This window comes from Lemur catta, chromosome 17 (assembly GCF_020740605.2).
Source record: "Lemur catta isolate mLemCat1 chromosome 17, mLemCat1.pri, whole genome shotgun sequence".
Classification (NCBI taxonomy): domain Eukaryota; kingdom Metazoa; phylum Chordata; class Mammalia; order Primates; family Lemuridae; genus Lemur; species Lemur catta.
Window position 1 is genome coordinate 39,114,589 of NC_059144.1, and position 19,902 is coordinate 39,134,490.

The 19,902-nt window shown below is 46.7% G+C and overlaps 1 protein-coding gene across 1 annotated transcript in view; it reads right to left on the bottom strand.

The window, feature by feature from the left end:
- SLC13A3 (solute carrier family 13 member 3) overlaps positions 1 to 19,902 on the bottom strand; it is a 64,719-nt gene that overhangs the window by 23,012 nt on the left and 21,805 nt on the right. Inside the window, exons 2-4 of the mRNA XM_045529611.1 lie at positions 14,185 to 14,450; positions 11,945 to 12,102; positions 2,718 to 2,784 (exon numbers count right to left, since the gene is read on the bottom strand). Of these exons, the coding sequence (XP_045385567.1) occupies positions 2,718 to 2,784; positions 11,945 to 12,102; positions 14,185 to 14,450 (491 nt within the window). The remainder of the gene's footprint in view (positions 1 to 2,717; positions 2,785 to 11,944; positions 12,103 to 14,184; positions 14,451 to 19,902) is intronic.

A 19,902-nucleotide genomic window follows, 5' to 3' on the forward strand; every position in this document is an offset into this window, starting at 1 on the left:
TTTAAATTAAAAATGATGATTAATGGCGTTTATTAAGATAAAAGCTAGAAGTGATGCAAACTGAAATGAAAAGGCAGGTAACACCATCATTTAGTTTTTTCTTTTAGAAATATTCATGAATATATGAGTATTTAAAGAGTCTAGAATGGTATATACAAAGTTGTTTTGGTGCCTTTCTTGGGAGTGGAATTGCAGATTTTTTTTTTATTCCTTATTAGTGTTTTCTGGGTTATTTTCCTTAGACAGTTAAAGAGTTTTGGGAAAGTATGAAATTGAGAATTATTAATTATATAGTTAAAAGATCATGATGTTGACATACATTTATTGAGCTGAAAAGATGTCCACTATACTCCATTAAGTGAAATAGCAGGTTATAAAATAGCATATATAGCATTGTCAATTTTTAATTTAAAGAATGCATTTATGTCCATCCAGAGATATCAAGAAATAGTCTAGAATGACATTCACTGACTGTTATACTCCACCTCTGGGAGTGAGATGCTGAATACATTTTTCTTTTTGTTTGAGTATTTTTTAATATGTGTTTTTAATATGTGTTAATATAAAATGTTTATAAGTGAATGAAATTAAGAATTGCTGTAATGCTGTAACTATGTGAGGTAATGGATATGTTAACTAGCTTGACTGTGGTAATCATTTCACATTGTATACGGATATAAAAACATCATCTTGTATCCCTTAAATACATACAATTTTTATTCTTCAATTATACCTCAATAAAGCCAGGAAAAAAAGGAATTAAGATTAAAAACAGAACTGTCCGTACATAACAAATCAAAATTTTTAAATTTTTAAAAAATTTTATTTTTTTTAATTAAAATTAAAAATTTCTGTTTTAAAGAATGAAATATAATTCAAATACATTCTGGCCTTAATTACTACAGAGGGCCTCCCTCCCCAGAGGCAATGGGGACATTGGTAGCTGGTTTCTAGTGTGACAGGAAAGCAAAGACCAGAGACAGGTAGAAACCAGTGTCATGTGCTGACTTCTTAGGGGTGACAGTCCTGGTCAGACCTGGGGACCCCAAATGTATTGAGTATCAGCAGGAGAATAGGGGAGGAGAAAGGGCCCTAGGGTTTATCTAGTGCAACCCTTTCTTTGTTCAGATGGGGAAACTGAGGCCCAGAGAGGGCAAGGGGTTTGCATCCAATGGACGTGGACTTCCAGAGGGTCCCCACCCTCTGGGTCTTTTCCAGCCGACCCAGCACAAGTTCTGCCTGGACAGATGCTTAAAACATATTCCCAGGTTGCCTGGTGATGAGTGGCTGGTCCAATCACAGAACCCACGTCTCAAAGTTGGACTCAAAGCCCCCAGAGAGGGTACCAGGAAGGAGCATAGACTGTGGGATAAAACAGACGTAAGGTCATGTCCGTCGTCTGCTAAAACTCTCCACTGGCTCCCAGCATCTCATTCAAGGTCAAAGCTACATCGATGGCCCAGGAGGCCCACAAGCTCTGTCCCTCCAACCTCGCGCTCTCACCAGCCAAGCAGTCTCTCGGGCCCCATCTCCTACTCTCCACTCCGTCGCTCACTCAGCTCCAGCCTCACTGGCTTCCTGGCTGCCCTTTGAACTCTCAGGAGCTTGGCACATGCTGGTCCTTCTGCTGCGAACACTCTTCCCACAGATACCCCTGTGACCCCTCGCCTCCTGCAGGGGTTTGCTCCAGCACGACCTTCTTGGTGGGGCCTTCCCTGACCACCCCCCAGCCTACCTCCCTCGGCCTCTTTCCTGCTCTGCTCTCCCTCATAGACTCACCAACCATCCGACCTGCTGTGAATTTTATTCATGCATCTGTTTCTTGCCATTAGAAAGTAAGCTCCATAAGGGCTGGCACTTTTGTCTGTTCCTTGCTGTATCCCTGTCCCTGGGCCAGTGCCTGGCTCATCATAAGCTCTCGATAAATATCTGTTCCATGAGTCAAATAGACCCAATCAATACCCAGCACTGCCTTCAGCAAATCACTTTCCTCCCTGCTAGTTCATCACCATTAAATCAAAATGACAATGCCCTAATAACAGGAGCTGTCTGTGCATGCAAGGCCCAGCCAACCTGCTCTGTCAACGTTCTCTCAGTTAATCTCAAGGCGACCCCATGAGGTGGCTTCCAATATCATGTCTAGTTGGTACACGAAGACTGACTCAGAGAGGTTAAATGACTTGTCCAAGTCACGCAGCCAGTAAGTGGCAGAACCGGAGTTTCAAGTCAAGTCTGTGTGACTCCAAACCGCATGATCGTAACCACGCTTCCATGACGCAAAGGATACTGAAGGCTGAATGTGACATCGATGTGAAGATGCTTTTCAGATCATGTTAGTGTGAAGGGCTGCTATTATTTCATAGACGTTTTTTGTTCTTAGAGCCCCTGGGCCCCGCCTCCTCCCCCTCCCCGTCGACCACCATGTAGTTCTTGCTCTCCACGCTTGTGGGCCTCTCCTTCCAAGAGGAAAGGTCCTGAGACCCTCAACCTCACCAGACTTCTAGGGATTTGATGTGCTTCCCTACCCTTTTCACATCAGCATTTTTTTAAAAGGAGGCTCTTGAGATCCATGTTTAAGCCATGGGGGTAGAAACTCGGGCGTTAGATCATCTGGAGAAAAATTTGGGGATGGGAGGGGAATTGTTTACAGCATTGAATTCTTGTTCATCATCTTGAATCAAGCACTGGCTCGTCTATGAAATTCACCAGGAACTTACTTTTCTGAGCTGGCGAGAAACTGCATCTCCGTGGGCACAGTGTGTAGGCCGTTCCTCCGCACAGCAGCTAGGAGGGAAGAACATGATGTCGTTAGTGTAACGTAGCGAATGGGGCATGAGTGTCCCAATTTCTGTGTAGTCAGTCATGACTGCTTCTTCATTGCCAAGGATCCTATACTATTCATTGAATCAAAAGAAAAAGAAAGAGAGGAGAGAGAGAGAGCCAGAAGGCACTCAACATGCCATCCTTCTGTCCCACCACCCATATTTGGAGATGGCCCCAGGCCCACAGGCAGGGAATTAGCTGCAAGGCTGCTTGACAACCCATAACCCAGGCCTAGGCTTGCCTGAGTAGCCACTGCCACAGGGATATCTGGGAAAAACCAGCTATCAGTGGTAATGGGTCAGCAATGGCTCAGGTGGCTCCATAGTCCATTCATTCTTTCATTCATCCAAAAAGTATTTATTGAGCACCTACTATGTGCTGTTGACTATGAGCTCAGCGTACTCAGTGAACAATATAGAACAAGGTCCCTGGATTCCATGGAGATCATATATTCTAGAAAGAGAGACAGGCAATAAATGAATAAAGACAATTTCAGGTAGTGATGAATGTATGGAGGAAGTAAAATTGGGCAGTGTGATGGAAAGTGACTGGAAAATGGGGAGGGGAACAGGTGGATCACTGTGGCCGGGTCAACAGAGAAGAGACTGTGTGCCATGGCATTTGATTGGACATCTCAAGGATGAGAAGGAGCCAGTCATATGAAGAGCCATGGGAAGAGGGTTCCAGGAAACAGGAACAGCAAGTGCAAAGGCCCTGTGGTAGGGAGAAGCTTGGCACAGTTGAGGAACCAAGGAATTTCAGTGTGCTAGGAAAGTAGTCAGTAGGGTAAGGCCAAGGGGAGATCGGGGCTGGGGACGGAGTGGGCAAAGGTTAACAGGAGCCACATCAGGGATGGGGATCTGCTGCAGCATCTAGCCCAAGAGGGGTGTTATGATTTACATTTTGCAAACATCCCTGGGCTTGGTCAGAGAGAATGGGCTGCAGAGGCCAAGATGGCAGAAATGGAAACCAGGAGCCCAGCTCGGGATCTACCGCACTTTCTAGGTAAGGTGATGGTGGCTGGACAAGGCTGGTGACCACAGATGACAGTAAATTGTAGAAGTGTTTCGGCTTTTCTTTTGAGATAAGAGCTCAGTGCAACTTGGAACCCAGGGCTAGAACTCAGGCACGTGAACCCTGGCCAATCAATCCATTAATAAACTCCTGTGGAGCGCCTCTTGTGTGCTCGGCCCTGAATGACAAAAGTTGAAAGTCCATGTCCTCATGGAGCTGATCTTGTGGTGGGGGAGACACACCGTAGATGGCTAAGTATGATATACAGTGTGTCAAATGAAAGTGAGTGTTGTGGAGAAAAATAAAAACAGGTATTTGGGGGTGAGACACCTTTTTCAAGGCTCAAGGGCAGTCTGACATTGAACAGAGACCTGAAGAAGGTGAGAGGTGAGCCATGCAAATATCTGGAGCAAGGAAGAGCAGTGCAAAGGCCCTGGGGTGGCCGTGCACCTAGTGTGTTGGGGAGCAGAGGGGAGGCCAGGGGGGCTGGAGGGGTCTGAGGGAGGAGGTAAGAGAGAGGAGGTGAGGTGAGGGGAGCGCAGGGGGTAGGGGTGGCATGAAGGGGGCTGGTTATGCAGGGGTCACTGAGCTTGGCTTCTCTTCTGAGTCAGACAGGAGCCAGGGTAGTGTTTGAGCAGAAGAGGGTCAGGAAAGGATCTGACTTCGTTTTTAAAGTATTTTTTGCTTGATAGACCAGACTGCCCAGGAGCCCTTGACAGTGTTTTGGAGACCAAAAATAAATAAATCAAAGAATGAATTAAAAGTTCCTGCAGGTGGAACCACCATCAGTGGCAAAATAACCCACCCCTGGGAGTTGGGTCTGTGGCTGGTGGCTAATCACGTGAGCCCTGGGTTCAAATCATAGCTCCATCACTTACTATGTGACCTTAGGTCAGTGGCTCCCAACTGGGGCCAATTCCTCTTCCAAGGGATGTTGGGCAATGTCTGGAGGCATTTTTGGTTGTCACAACTGGGGGTGGGCGTGGTGGTGCTACTGGTATCTATTGGTTAGAGGCCAGAAATGCTGCTAAACATCCTCCAACACACAGGCCGGTGCACTCCGACCAAGAATTACCACACCCAAACGGCAATAAGGCTGACATTGAGGAACCCTGGTATATAGATACCCCATAATATCCCTGTACTTCAGTTCTTTAAATTACAAAATGGAAGTAACAATTCTCCTAGAGTTGTCAAGAGGATTAGAGAGTCAACTCATTTAAAGCAGGGACCAGCAAACTTCTGTAAAAAGCCAGACAGTAAATATTTTAGGCTTTGGGGACCATACTGTCCCCGTTGTAACAACTCTTCTCTGCCACGGTAGCAGGAAAGCAGCCACAGCCAATACACTTGAGGCCACTGCATGTGGCCAAACCTTTACATGGGGACACTGAAATTTGAATTTCATACAATTTTCACATCACAAAATATCCTTCTTCTTTTGGTTTATTTCAACCATTTAAAAATATAAAAAACTATTCTTAGCTCGCAGGCTGCACAAAAACCAGGTGCAGTGGCTCATGCCTGTAATCCTAACACTTTGGGAGGCCGAGGCAGGAAGATGGCTGGAGCTCAGGAGTTTGAGACCAGCCTGAACAACATAGAAAGACCCCGTCTCCATAAAAAATAGAAAAATTAGCTGGACATCGTGGTGCACACCTGTAGTTCCCAGCTACCCGGGAGGCTGAGGTAGGAGGATCACTTGAGTCCAGGAGTTTGAGGTGGCAATGAGCTATGATGACAATACTGCACTCTAGCCTGGGCAACAGAACAAGACCCTGCCTGCCACCCCCCCCCCCCCCCCGCTACCAAAAAAAAGTAGAAAGAAAGAAAAAAACAGGCAGCAGGCAGGATCTTGTAGGCCATGGTTTGCCAAACCCTGATATAAGGAATTTAATAGGAAGCTAAGTAGGAGCAAGGATTCAATAAACGCAGGTTACTCTTGAGAAAGAATAAAACGGCAGCCCCAGACATCAGGAACTGGTCTGACACCCAGAACTAGGCCATGTTGTTCTCCTGCTGGATGTCAACAATCTAACAGAACACTGACCCCAGACAAACTCCCTCAGACTATGACAAAATGAGACAAAGCCCCTCCATTTCATAATCTTGTCTAAGGGCAAGGTCACTGTGCTGTCCACAAACTTGCTAAATGAGCAACTGCTACTTTACCCAGTCGTAGAATCGCCTCTGGTTTCTGACGGTACCCAACCTCAAGCCCATCCGCTCACAGGTTCTGTTTAGCACCCTCCTGCTGAGATTCGTGTGGTAGCTCCCAGCGCACGTGCCCCTCGCTGCTGCAAGGATTAGTAGACCAGCTTGTTTAACCACAGGTGTGTTGGTTGACGGCCGAGGGTGCTCTTAAGGGAACTCCAGCAGGAAAAAAATACCTTGATTTCTTTTCTTTTTTACTTGGGCTTTTCCTTTACATGGAAATCAGGCCACATCGCAGCCTCGTGCACAGGAAGCTGAGGACTGGAGTCCAGCCTGGGCTATGTCCTTGTCTGGCCCGGTGACTTGGGGAAGCCCCTTCCCCACCCGGGCAGCTCCCTCCCTGTCGGTACCACCAGGGAGCAGGATTCCAGGGTGGCTAACTGTGTCGCATTACTGTGACCACTAGCAGGGATCCAAGGCTGAAAGTCAGGTCAGCTCACCCTGGGCCGTGAGGACAAGGGTCTCGGGGCTTGCGTGCTGGAACACATGTCCACAGCGATGCACGAGGCTGGGGCCCAGGGTGCTGAAGGGCTGTTAATAGCACACTAGGGTGGGGGGAAAGTTACTCTGCAGGGGATGGCCAGGCAGAAAGAACTCTGATCCGGTGACACCCAACCCCACCATCTGGCTCATTCTGCGCTCTTCCCACCTGGGCCGGGACCACAGCTGTCATGCAGCACCACGTGTCCACAGAGCTTGCCAGAGTCTCAGGCATGATCCACCGCCGTCCTCCTCAGCCTGGCTGGACGTTAGAATTCCCTGAGGGTCCCACCCCAGAGGGTCTGGTTTAGGGGTCCTGGAGTGGGGCTGGGGTCTCAGCATCTTTAAAAAGTTTTGCAGGTGATTCCTTTGTGCAGCCGGGGTTGAGGTCAATTCATCTGAAGTTACGGATGGGAAAACCGAAGGCTCCAGGGGCTGCCTACGCCCTTGGAGGGGAGGGCATGTGCTCGCCAGTTTGCCACAGTCCCCACAGGACCGCCGTCACTCATTCATGGAATTCATGGAACCCGGACACTCACTGCCAGCATCTGAGTTGGACAGCCCCGATGTGAGGCTGTACATGCTATTAATACACAGTGGAGGGTGTCTGTACACACAGAGCTGTAAATAATAATTAGCTTTAGCTAATTAGGGAGGGAGGGAGGGAGCTTCACTTTTTCCTTATGCAGATTAGTGATGTCAAAACATTTTATACTGGGCATTATTTTTCTAATAACAATGATAATGGTGATTAAGTCAATGAAGACGAGATTTCGAAAAATAGGAAAGCCAAAGCACTGAGCGCTTTTAACCATTTACCCAGGATCCAACCCTGTGCTTCCTGTGACCATAGTGGCCCAAGAAACCACGCGGAAAAGGCCACTGGAGCAAAGTCTCCAAAGAGACTTCTCTGGGTCCAGAAATCACTGGTCAGTTAGGAGCTTGGTGCTTAGGTAAGGTCTTATCCAAATAATGCCCATCCTTGCGTTTGTGTCAGGAGCGAGGACAGAGAACTTTCACATTTGAAATCTTATGGCAGCCTTGGAGCAGCCCTGGAGAGCTAGGCAAGGTTTATTACCTTCCTTCTTACACTTGGGGAAACTGAGGCCTGGAGGGGCTGGTTAAGGTTGGGACCCAGGAGATCCAGTGGGTCAGTGGCAGAGTCAGGCTTGTACCCAGGACTAGTGAACCCCACCCCTTGCATTGCACTCCACCTCCAACACACCCCTGGTACTTAGCAGGCCTGACATGGAACTGATCACTCTAATCTAGGCTCCCTAGAATGGCTGAAATGTTCTTGAAGTTCATTGTGCAGGAGGCCAAGGAGGAGCTCTTGCGTCAAGTTAGATGAAGAGCACCCCAGGGAAGGTCAAAAGCCCCAAAGTGAGGCAGGTTTACACCCACGAATTAATTTAGCACTCACGACAGCCCAGGCAGTAAGGATTCTTATCCCCATTTTAGGTATAAGGAAACTGAAGCTCAGAACTGTTCACTAGATGGTCCATCCATTCATTTATTCATTAGTTCCACACATTTATTGATCACCTACTATGTGCTGAGCAGTGTCCTAGGTGAACAAGACTGCACCAGTGACGATTGTTCACAGCAGTGAGAAAGCCCGACACCCCTCATGAAGCTCGCGGTCTGCGGAGGAGACAGACCCTAAGCAGACAGTGATATCCCACCCTGGCAGGAGTAGGAAACATCAGTGGGCATCAGAGTGGAGGGTCTTAGTGCCTTCTCCTCTGATCCCTGGAGATCTTACAGTAGTTTGTATACAATTGCCACACGTGAACCACTTCCTAGGGACCTGAATATCGTTTCTAACATGTCACAACAGCATATGCAAAATGGGAGGTTTTGTCCTTATTTTATGATGGGAAAAGTCTCAGGAGGTGGATCAGCATTGGGAATGAAGACTGAAGGGGGGTGATGCTCCAGCTGACCTGAAAAGCCGCTGCTTTGTGAAGGGTGCTATCTTGGGCACTCCCAAGGAAAGACGTGAGTGGCCAGCTAGTCTTCTTTGGGCAGAGAAAAGAAGCAGAAAGAGTTTAGATTCAAAAGCCAGGTGGGCTCCTTACTGGCCAAGGGACATTGGACAAATCACCACTTTGAGCATCAGTTTTCTCCTCTGTAAAATGGAGATGCTAACAGAGATCCCCTGCAGGGCTGAGAGCGTGCATGCAGGAGGACGCTGGGGAAGCCGCCACTCACATGGCCCCAGGGTCCCCCAGGCAGTGCAGGGCATAGAACTGGGTAAAGGAACTGAGCAGCAAGGACCCCTGGGGTCTTGTCCTGTGAGCCCCACCCTGTCCCAGGTCCTGGCCCCTCTGTACCAGGCCCCACCATGCTCATAGGCATAGGTTCTAGATTCAAACAGAGCTCAGCGACTAACTCATCATGTTACTTTGGGCAAATCATTTTGCCTCCCTGAGCCTCAGTCTCCTCATCTGTAAAATGGGGGTCACTACTTCCTAGTGCAGTCATGAAGATTAAATGAGCTAATGGGTATCAAAAATTTAGCACAGTGTCTGACATAGGGTGGTTCTTCAGAAAGTGAGAGCTTGCATTGTCATCGTTGTTGCTGCTATAGATGTCCCTCATGAACGTAAGGCTCCCAGGAGGCTCCTTGTCCCTCTCCTGGCCACTACCATAATTTCCACTCCCACCCCTGTCCTCACCTCCTAACTCCTGGTCAAAACACAGAAACTGGGTAAAAGGGAATATTTCTCTTTGCACTGGAATTAGCCTTGTTTTAGCTCTTAGAAGCTGATCATTAACCAATTCCTGCTCTCTGATCCCATGGCCTGCAAAAGTAGGTGTCTGCCCCAGCCCCCCTGGGTCCCCTGCCTCCTGACGTCCCACAGCATGGGGAGAAAGATTCTGGATTTCACTGCATGACCACTGCATGTGACCTTGGGCAAGTCCCTTCCCCTTCCTGGGTCTCAGATTTTTTTATCCTTATAAGGAGGGACTTAGCTTTCAAACATTTGCTTGGCCACTTTGAAAAAAAATCTCACGTGGGAGAAAGAGTACAGGCTCTGAAGTCAGCCAGCCTGGATTCAAAATACCAGAGACGCTGCTCTGAAACTGGGTCTCACTTACAGCCTCTCGTCCCTTCTGTGTGGAAGCATTTGCCCTTACGTAGACCTGGCTGTGCCGTACTACCAATGGTGTGACTCTGGACACATAATTCCACCTCTCTGAACCTCATCTGTATAGTACTTATAATCATTTCCAGCTTTCAGGCTGTTGTGGCAATAAAATAAGCAGGACCCCTTAGTGCATGATGGGGAAGTACTCACACCAGTGTCAGTAAGTGAGACTAACTTAGACGGTATATGGATCGACCTTGAAATTTAACAGATACATATTTCTTTTAACTGCATATTTGAAAAATATAACTAGCACACAAAACTCATGGTCCCATGGATAATGCTTGTTGTGGTAGTTGGGATAAATGATCCAAAGCTACTGGGAAAGATCTGCCATCTATCTCTCAAGATGTGGCTTTTCTCTTTGAGTCTCAGGTGACATCTCTTGCTGCCACCATCATGTTCACATTCCACCCAGCAGGAAGCAGAGAGCAGGAAGAGCAGAAGCCAGAAGCTGCACACATCATTCCCACTTGTATCCCATTGGCCAGACTTAGGCACCTGACCACATCTGATTGCAAAGGAAGCTGGGAAATTCAGCCTTTCCTCTGCACAGACAGGTGCCCGTGTGGGGTTCCGTTACTGAAAGAACAAATGAAGACTGGATGCTGGTGTCAAACTAGCAACTTCTGCCCACATATGTATCCACTTAAAACTTCCTTTTAAAATATATTTATGTAAATAAAAAATAAGACATTTTAAAGTGGATGTGGCAGCCACTTTGCAACTACAAGAGAAAGACCAGGGGAATAAGGAGTTGGCAATGAAAAGCCCTGACGTCGCTGTGCCTCTGAACTGACCCTGGAACTGCCTTTCTCTGACTCTGCTGTGTGATTTGGGAAAGTCGTTTCCCCTCTCTGAGCCTTTCTATCATCATCTGGAAACACAGTGGCTGTTTATGTTTTGTTAAGAACACAATTTCAGGGGGTTGAGGGACTCAGATCCCTCAGTTCACGGCCTGTTATCACTCTGTGTTGCACAAGGACCCTCTTATTTGATTGACTGATTTTTTTCTAGTCCCTTCCATCCCCATTTCCCACTCCTACTCTTCCCATAGCAACCATTCTGATGTGTTTAATGTGTAGCTTTTCATTTGTTGATGTTCTTACAAAATGTTTCATCATTCAGTTTGCATATCGGGATTGTGCTCTATATCCCATTCTGGTTCCTCACCGCGCCCCCCCCCCCCCCGCCCCGAATCGTAACTGTTTTGTGACATCCATTTATATAACCATATGGTTCACTAATTCTTCTCTCTTGAAAGCAGCATGGTGCTCAGTGGTGCGCACCTATTTGCCTATGCCTGTGCTAGTGATGAAGCCCACGTGGCCACCACCTCCCCACACCACAGGGAATGCTGCAGGGAATAATGCCATGTGTGTCCCCTCCCAGGCCTATGTGAGAATTCCTTCACATTTGCATCCAGGAGCAGAACCACTGGGTTGCAGGGTATATACACATTTGATTTGATTAAATTCTTGCAGAATGCTCTTAAGAAAGGCTGACCCGGTACACCCTCTTTCTAGCAGTGCACAAGAGTTCCCACGGCCCCAGTCCTGCCAACATGGGCATTGTTCAGCTTTCTTATTTTTGCCCATCTCATTGATTTAAACCTCATGGTTTAAATTTGCATTTCTCTGGGCATTAGTGAAGCTGAGCATCTCTTCAAATGCTTTAAAACAAGATTTAATTATAGTGCCTACTTCATAGGGCTGTTTTGAGAGTTAAGTGTTTAACTCACTGCTCAGTAGGTTAGTAAGCACTCAATGCTGAATAAAAGAGACAGAGTCTCACTCTGTTGCCCAGGCTGGAATACAGTGGTTTGATCATAGCTCACTGCAGCCTTCATTCCTGAGTTTGAATGCTCCTTCTGCCTCAGCCTTCCAAGTAACTAGGACTACAAGCACACACCACAAAGCCCAGCTTATTTTTTAAAAATGTTTTATAGAGACAGGGTCTCACTATGTTGCCCAGGCTGGTCTCAAACTCCTGGCCTCAAGTGATCGTCCCACCTTGGTCTCCCAAAGTGCCAGTATTACAGGTGTGAGCCACTGTGCCCAGCAATAAATGTAAATTTTTCAAAACCAAGGTACCATGATTTGAGTTATCTAATTCTTAGTTATTATTATTATATTATTGAAACACCTGGCACATGGTAGGTGCTCAATAAGTGTGCATGCTCTTGGCCTGCCTGACATCCTCTGGGCATCTCTGCTCCCACTACCCTACACTGGTAGTGTCCCTTTGCACAGCCTCACCTGTGTTCTCTTCACTCTCCCGGTCCTTTCCAACCTCCTCCTGGCCGAAGAGACTCTTCAGGATGGCATTGCCTATGGGCAGCATCATGGCGGTGGAGGCGGTATTGCTCAGCCACATGGACAGGAACGAGGTGGTCACCATCATCCCCAGGATGAGCCTGGGGAACAGATGGAGTTAGAGGCAGATCCAGAACCCAGGGCCCAGGAGCTTCTCTGGCCCCAGTTTGCCATCCCTGAGGAATCCAACCCATCCATTTCACAGGTGGAAAGTTGAGGCTCAGAGACGGCAAGTCAGTGGCAAAGAAGGGACCAAATCCACTCACAGGCTTATTTTAGATCTAAGAAAACTGTGGCTCAGTACATTAGGGTAAAGTGACCACAGGTCCCCAAGGTTTTAAAGACACCCCAGGCGTGACATTTTCTTCCCCTTATCCCCAAATCCTCGATGGCACCCATCTCAGAATAATGTTGCCCAGGCACCAAGACACTCCACTGTCTTGCCCTAGTGGCCTTCCCAGACTCCCCCCACCCCATCTTCCCTCCTATCCCACCAGCCACCCACAGCTCAGACTCTACTGAACTTCTCGACAGCACCCAACGTGCCTGAAGTCTCCTGCCCCCTGCCTCTGCTTGGTCCATTCCCACCAACAGAGTCCAAGTTTCATGATCTTTTTCTTCATATTGGACTCTTAATCCACCTGGAATTTATTTAGATGTGTAGTATGAAGTGAGATGTAAATACATTTTTTTTCTTGGAATGAACTAATCGTCCCAACTCCCACCATTTATTAAATCAGCCTTCCCCTCCCCGCTGATGTGGATTTCTTCTAGGTTATTTATTCTGTGTTTTCAAACCTGTTTCTGAGCTAGCATCTTGCTGCTTTCATTGTTGTAACTTTCTGTTTGGGAAGGGCCCCACCCATTCTTGAAAGTGGAGCTCACATGGAACCTCATCCCAGAAGTCTCCCCCTTCCTCTACCTCTCACGTGGGCTCCCACATCATGATGTGCCCCCTGGGGATCAAATTCCTCTTGGGGTTGGACTCAGTTTTATAGATGGGACCTGTCCCCTAGGTCCTCCTGACAGCTCCTCCGTGAGGAAACCCAACTACAGAGCCCAGGGGAGTGCTTGGCATGGGGTAGATGCTGGAATCTTCTTCTCCTACCCTCTCCTCTCCCCCATGTCAATTTTATCACCCAAAGAGCTCTCAGATCTAGCCATTCTGTTCATCTCCACTGCCACCCCCTAGTCCAAGCCACCCCCTAACTGGGCTGTGCCAGCTTCTCACCCCTGTCCCTCCCCTCTGGTCCCTGCAAGGCAGCTGAGAGGAAACTTTGAAAAATGCACATCTAGCCATGTCACTCCCCAGCTCAGAATCTTTTATAGCAGAGATTTATAAAAAGTAGGTCCATGGACATAGTTCAGGACTGAATTGGGGAAAAAACTTTGCATCTTCATTTTGCTAACATCTAACAGAAATTGAGTGTTTCCTTCAGTGATAAACAGGCAACAAAGTTCAGTCGTATGAGCAGTGCCCGAGACATTTTCATATCACATTATGATAGTTGCAGATGTCTGGAAACAGCATTAACACTCAAAACTGCCACAAAATTATGGTTGTGATTAGCGCCATCCCTAGGTCTTGCCATTTGCTGTGTCCATAAAGGAACACATGGCATGCTGGAGCACAAATGTGTGTGTTTTTTAAAAAAATTTTTTGGATAACTGCATTTTGCTGTAGTTGCTCTTGTTTCAAATCCTATGTGTCGTGCCTTATGCATTTAAACACATTATTATTATGGGCAGATCCTTAAGATTCACCAAAATTGCTAAAGGGGTTCGTGGAAGGAAAAAAAAGATTGAAACAATACGCTTATTTTAAAGACCACCCAATCCTCTGCATTCACTCATTGAGTCCTCACCGCAGCTCCATGAAACAGGGGCTATGGCATCACCATTTCACAGGCAGAGAGAGGTAATTCATTTCCCAGAGCAGCCTTTCAACCCTCTTCCCAGGTGATTCTTATGCACCTTGGAGAGCAACTGCCCATGGGCCTAGCACCGTGTCTGGCACACAGGGGCTGCTCGCTAAATAGTTGAGGGGTGAATAAGTAGGTGGAGGGTGGGAAATGATGAGTTTCTCGGGCCTGTTGGCTAAACCAAAGAGAACAGGTTTGGGCTCCGGAGCTGTTGTCCCTCTGCCTCACCACTGCAGGGCTGGACCCGTTACCTGGCCTTACCTGGCCGGCTGCACTCCCATGAGCATCAGGATCTTGAGGGCGATTCTGCGGTGCAGGTTCCACTCCTCAATGGCGCTGGCCATGATCAGACCACTGAGGAAGAGGAAGTTGGTGTCGAGGAAGTACTGGGGGCAGACCTTGCTGGAAGGTAGGATGCCCATGAAGGGGAAGAGGACGATGGGCAGCAGGGCTGTCACCGAGAGGGGCAGGGCCTCCGTGCACCAGTACACCGCCATGAGCAGGATGACGAACAGGCAGCGGCCTTCCTGCAGGGGAGAGGCGGACTCAGGCAGCCGAGCTTGGGGGCACAGGGGCAGGGCCTGTCAAGCATGTTCTCGGGGAAGCAATGGAGCAGGTAAGCGCCCAAGGCTTTGACCTTGAGCAGGTGTCATCACCTTTCTGAGCCTCATTTTGGTCAACTATACAATGGGGAAGTTATTTCTGTCCATATCCTAGGACTGTGTGAAGATTAAATGAAATACTCTGTTGTCTTAGAAAGTAAACTCTGAGATAGGATGAGAATGAAAATAGTTTACCTGTTAGGGGATCCCAGGAAGTACTGGAAGGACAGTGGGGAAGTGACACAGAGGAGGAAGCCAGTACAGAGTGGGTTCATGAGAAGGTTACCACTGCGGGCCACCGGAGCTCAATTCTGATGGGGACCCCTGGAGACAGTGTAGGACGTGTCTCGGAGTTGTCTCAACTGGGAGGCAAGGAAGCTGGGGCATTTGTCTGCCAACTTCTGGCCATCTTTGGTTGACGGCTACTCCTGGGAGTTTCACCCTACTCCCCCGCCCCCACCATGTGCAGGCTGAACACGCTCCTGCAGCCGGAGAAAACACTGTCACACACATCTCAAATGCAGTAGGAAGCTATCGGCATGTGCAGGAATGGCGAGCATGGGGGGGTGTAGGGGGAGCACAATAGCAACTGTCACATCCACACACTGCACGCTCCGCAAATAACAATAGCCGGCACTTATTGCGATGTTAAGTGCCAGGCGCCGTTTATTCCTCACAAAATTCCAGTGAAATAGGTACGATTATAATCCCCATTTTATGGATTTGGAAACTGAGGTGCAAGGAGGTCACTAGCAAGGCTATAGCTGAGCAGATCAAGGTAGATCAAGGCAATCTACCTCCATAGCCGGAGCTGTGATAGAAATGTTCTAGACCTACATTAGAGGGCACATTTATCAAAATCTGTCAAACTACACACCTGCTCTCGCAATAAGAGAGCAATAATGATGATACCTTCACATCTGGTGCACCCACGTCCCACAGGATCCATAATCAATAGTGCCTTATTATCCACATGGTCACTCTTGGAATAAAAGTGCTGCTGCCCTGCTCTTGCTGTCTTTGTTCTCTCAAGGCAACGACCTTTTATGTCCCAGGAGACATAAACTTTTTCTTGGATTTGGTGCTGTCTGGCACCATTTTATGCTTTTTACTTCTTGTGGTAAATTTTGTGGACTTTATTCTGTATCCACAGTATGTTGAACAGAGCGCTGTCCTAACAAGAATCATCCTAATACAATGTTTCCTCAGCAAAACAGGCCAGTATACAATGTATCCTCAGCTAAACAAACCACTATATAATGTATCCTCAGCGAAACAGGCCAGTATACAATGTATCCTCAGCTAAACAGACCACTACATAATGTATCCTCAGTGAAACAGGACAGTTACCAAGTTACATGGGAGATACTATGATTAGTTAAACCACCTTACAGGGAGGCCAGGGAGGGACCAGAGAGACCCATGAGACAGATGTGGCAATAATCCAAGCAAAAGATACCGGCCACTAGGTTTCAGTGGGGGCAGTGGAGGTAGCGAGAAGTAGTCAAATTTGCAATCTGTTTCCAAGGTTAAGCCTGACAGCTTTGCTGATGGGTCTGCTGTGATGTGTAAGGCAAAGGGAGAAGCCAACAGCAATTCCAAAGTTTTTGGCCTCAACAGTGGAAAGACAGGGTTGTCATTTACTGAGATAGGGAAGACAGTGAGATACACTCACATCAATTTCCATACCTTGAAAAACACATCCCAAGACTCTGCTTAACATGATCTATATTGGAGAATTTCCAGATCCCCAAGTTCCTCAGCTTTTGTATCAGTGCTCACATGTGTGTATGAAATTTACAGATGCACAAAAAGTCTCCTGCAGAGAGAATTCCTGTACAGCAAATCCGATTTTCCTATTGGCTTAAATGTCTCCTTATGGAGGAAAAATAAATAGGTCCCCAGAGTTAATACAGAGTTATCTTCCAGAATATCTAAAAATTACTCGTTGGAGGCAGGGAAGAACAATTACAAAACAAATTAACTCAACTTGGAATAAATATTCCAACAACTCAGGTTATTGTACATACACATTAAAGGTTGAATGCAAAAGCAATAATATGGAATTAAACCCCACAAGTAAAATTCCTTAAGTTTTGACTTTTCATCATCCTTTCAGTTTCTTAAACCAGGCAGATCCCTACATATCAGGCATGAGATATCTTAGAGAATCACAGAGACCAGAGTCTATAAATATTCATAACCCTCAGCCCTTTGTTCACAATATTTAAAACAGAAAAAATCTTGACTGTAAAAATCAGATAAAAAGGAGCTTCTCTGGGAGAAGCGGGATGAGGAGCTCTTTACGGGGTTCCTCTGTTCTCCCCTCCCTTCGGCCCACCCTGGCCCCTAAGACCTCCCTGATTCAGGAATTCAGTGGCAGATGGTTAGATCATCACCAATTCCCTAGCATTTTCCTGGCTCTTCAGATGTGGAGGTTTGGAGCAGAGGGGGCAAAGGGCGAGACAGCATGTAGATGTCAGAGCTGTTTCTAGAACCCCGAAAGCTCCCCAGGCAGCTGAGACCCTGCAGCAGACTTTCTGTGGGGAAAGGCTCTTTAGCCTCAACCAGTACTTGAAGCCAAAGGATGTCATCCCAGGGTTCCGCAGAGGCAACCAGAGGCCAGGTCCATGCCAGGTATTTTTAGTACAGCAAACAAAGATGTAGTAAAACAGCGGCACAATAAACAACGCCCTGTTTACAAAACCCCAATGTTCTGCCTGCAGAGCTCCGGGAACCATTTGGGAAGCCAGAATATCCAAAGCTTCAGACCTGGCCAACGCCAGCTCGACCTTCTTAGGGCTAAGAAACTGTGATTCTGCAGAGGGTCCTAAAAGTCAGCTGGAGACAATCAGTGTCCATTGCTCAGAGAGGTGAAGTGGCTTTCCTGAAGATACACAGCTTTGAGAGATGGAGCCCTCTCTCCTCCTGGGTCTTGCTCCTGGTATGGAAGAGGCGTGATGCCCTGTCTCCATGCCCCCACCCTCTTCATTTTTCTTCATGTAACTGCTCACCACCTGAAAGCAGATTTTGTAGCTCTATTGGTTTTCCCCTCCATAGAATGCAAGCTCTAGGATGGCAGGAATTGTGTTCCCAGTGGTAAAAATAGTGCCTGGCACATAACAGGCACTCAAAATATTTGTTGAATGACTAGTACATGCTTCTACAACTTAGAGAAAATGCTTCTGTGTCCTTCAAGTTTCTGTCACTCACAGCTCAGACTCCTGACTAATACACTCACCTTCTCCATCTTTCTAATAATAACACCTGACATTTTAATAGAACATATTGTACATGATTTATTATTATGAAATTCAAAATGTGTACTACATGCCTGAGACTGTTCTAAGTATCTTGCTTCTATTTGCTTGTTAAACAACCTTATGAAGGGAAGGTTACTATTATTTTCATTTCCATTTCACAGATGAGAGAACTGAGGCCCAGAGAGGTTAAGTAATTTACCCAAAGCCACACAGCTAGGAAGTGGTGGATGTGAGACTCAAACTTAAGCAGTCTGGTTCTAGATTATGTGCTCTTATCAGTTATGTCCTACAGACCGCCTTACATAGAATGTCATGATATGTCAACCGGGGAGGAGGGGGAGAAAGGAGAAAGGAAGGGAGGAGGGGAAAGATGGAGGGAAAGAGAACAGTTGATTGTTTCCCAGTATTTGTTAGTGTGAACATACAAGATTAATCTATATATTTTTTAACAGAGAGATCACAGAGGTTAGCTTTGTTTTTGGAATCTTCACTTGTTACTTTCAAATGAATCAGCCAAGATAAGATATATATTTTTTATCAAGTGTACGTATTGGTGTGGTTCTGAAATAAAAGAAGCTGTGACTCCTTACCCAGAGAATTACATTAAGTACATTCTACACCGACCGATAGAATAACTGGTGGCTGAGGCAGCTGCTAGAGGCTGAGCCAGGGGGTCTTAAGAAATGCCTGCATCAGACTTCCCGGTACATCATCCCAGATCTCGTGATACAAGTTTTTCCAAGAACTGTTCTCCCTACCACTCCCCTAAAAATTCACAGTTGGTACATTGAAGCCTCTGACAAATCATACACTAAACACATTTGTCTTTATTTAACCCAAAGTTTCCAAAATACATTTGACAACTGATGGAAATATCCCTTAAAATCCTACACAACTTGTGTTCCATGGAAAATATTTTAGAAACGCTGCCAAACTGTAACCTGCAAAGACTCATCCATTCAAAACGATCTGCTTACTGTTTGTCTCCCTGGCTAGAATGAAAGTTCCATGAGAAGAGGGGCTCTGTTTGTCTCATCTCGTTCACTTCTGTGTCCCCAGCACCCAGCACAACGCCCAACACGTTATAGCGGCTCAGCATCAGTAAGCATTGAACGAGGGAATGAATATGTGGATTGTGACCTTTACTCTTTGCTGGACATGCCAGTGAGGGGGGGGGGCAGATCCGGATATAGAGATGGAGCAAGTGAACATCTGCCCTCAAGGAGCTCGGAGTCTGGGGGTAGGAAGGTGGGTGTAGACTCGGGTACCTGCAGCAGGGAGCAGCATGTCCAATGGTAGGTGTGGCTCTAAGTAAGTTAGGGACGCCTGGGGAGAGTAACTAGCTTAGCTCAGAGGACAAAGGGGAATAGCAGGGAAAACGATATTTAAACCAAAAGAGAATGAAAACTTTTGCAGGGGCCTAAGGGCAAAGTCTCCCGTTGTCCAGCAGCCATTTGGCCACCTATCTGCCTATTGTACTTTTAAATCTGAGGGCAAATTTCTGCAGCAGCAGGAGACTTACAGATTTGCTTCTCTAACTCTACAGGAAATGCTGTGTGTGTGCGCGTGCGCGTGTGCGTGTGCATGTGCGTGTGTGTGTGTGTGTGTGTGTGAGAGAGACAGACAGAGAGAGAGAGAGAGAGAGAGATTCATGAATATCATCAAAGTTGCAAATTTAAGAAGCTAATATAGTTTTCCTGCTAGTAACACTCTAAGTTCAGAACTTAATAGATGATAAGAAGGAAAAAAAGGGCATGACTCCAGATCTTACAGCATCAAAGGGATAATAAAGAGACAGTTTGAACAACTTTATGCCAATAACTTTGGTAACTCTGGGGAAACAGAGAAACTTTTTGAAAAACATACTCAACTATCAGAAAGAGAAATGGAAAACCTGAATATTTTAGCATCTATGAAAGAAACAGAATCAATTATTAAAAACAGTCCCACAAAAAGGCTCCAAGCCCTGCTGGCTTCAACAGTAATCCCACCCAACATGGAAGGCATAAATAATACCACCTTACACAAGCTCTTTCAGAGAAGAGAGAAAAAGTGAACTCTTCCCAACTCATTTTATGAGGCCAAGATAATCCTGTTGCCTGGGTTATACTGAA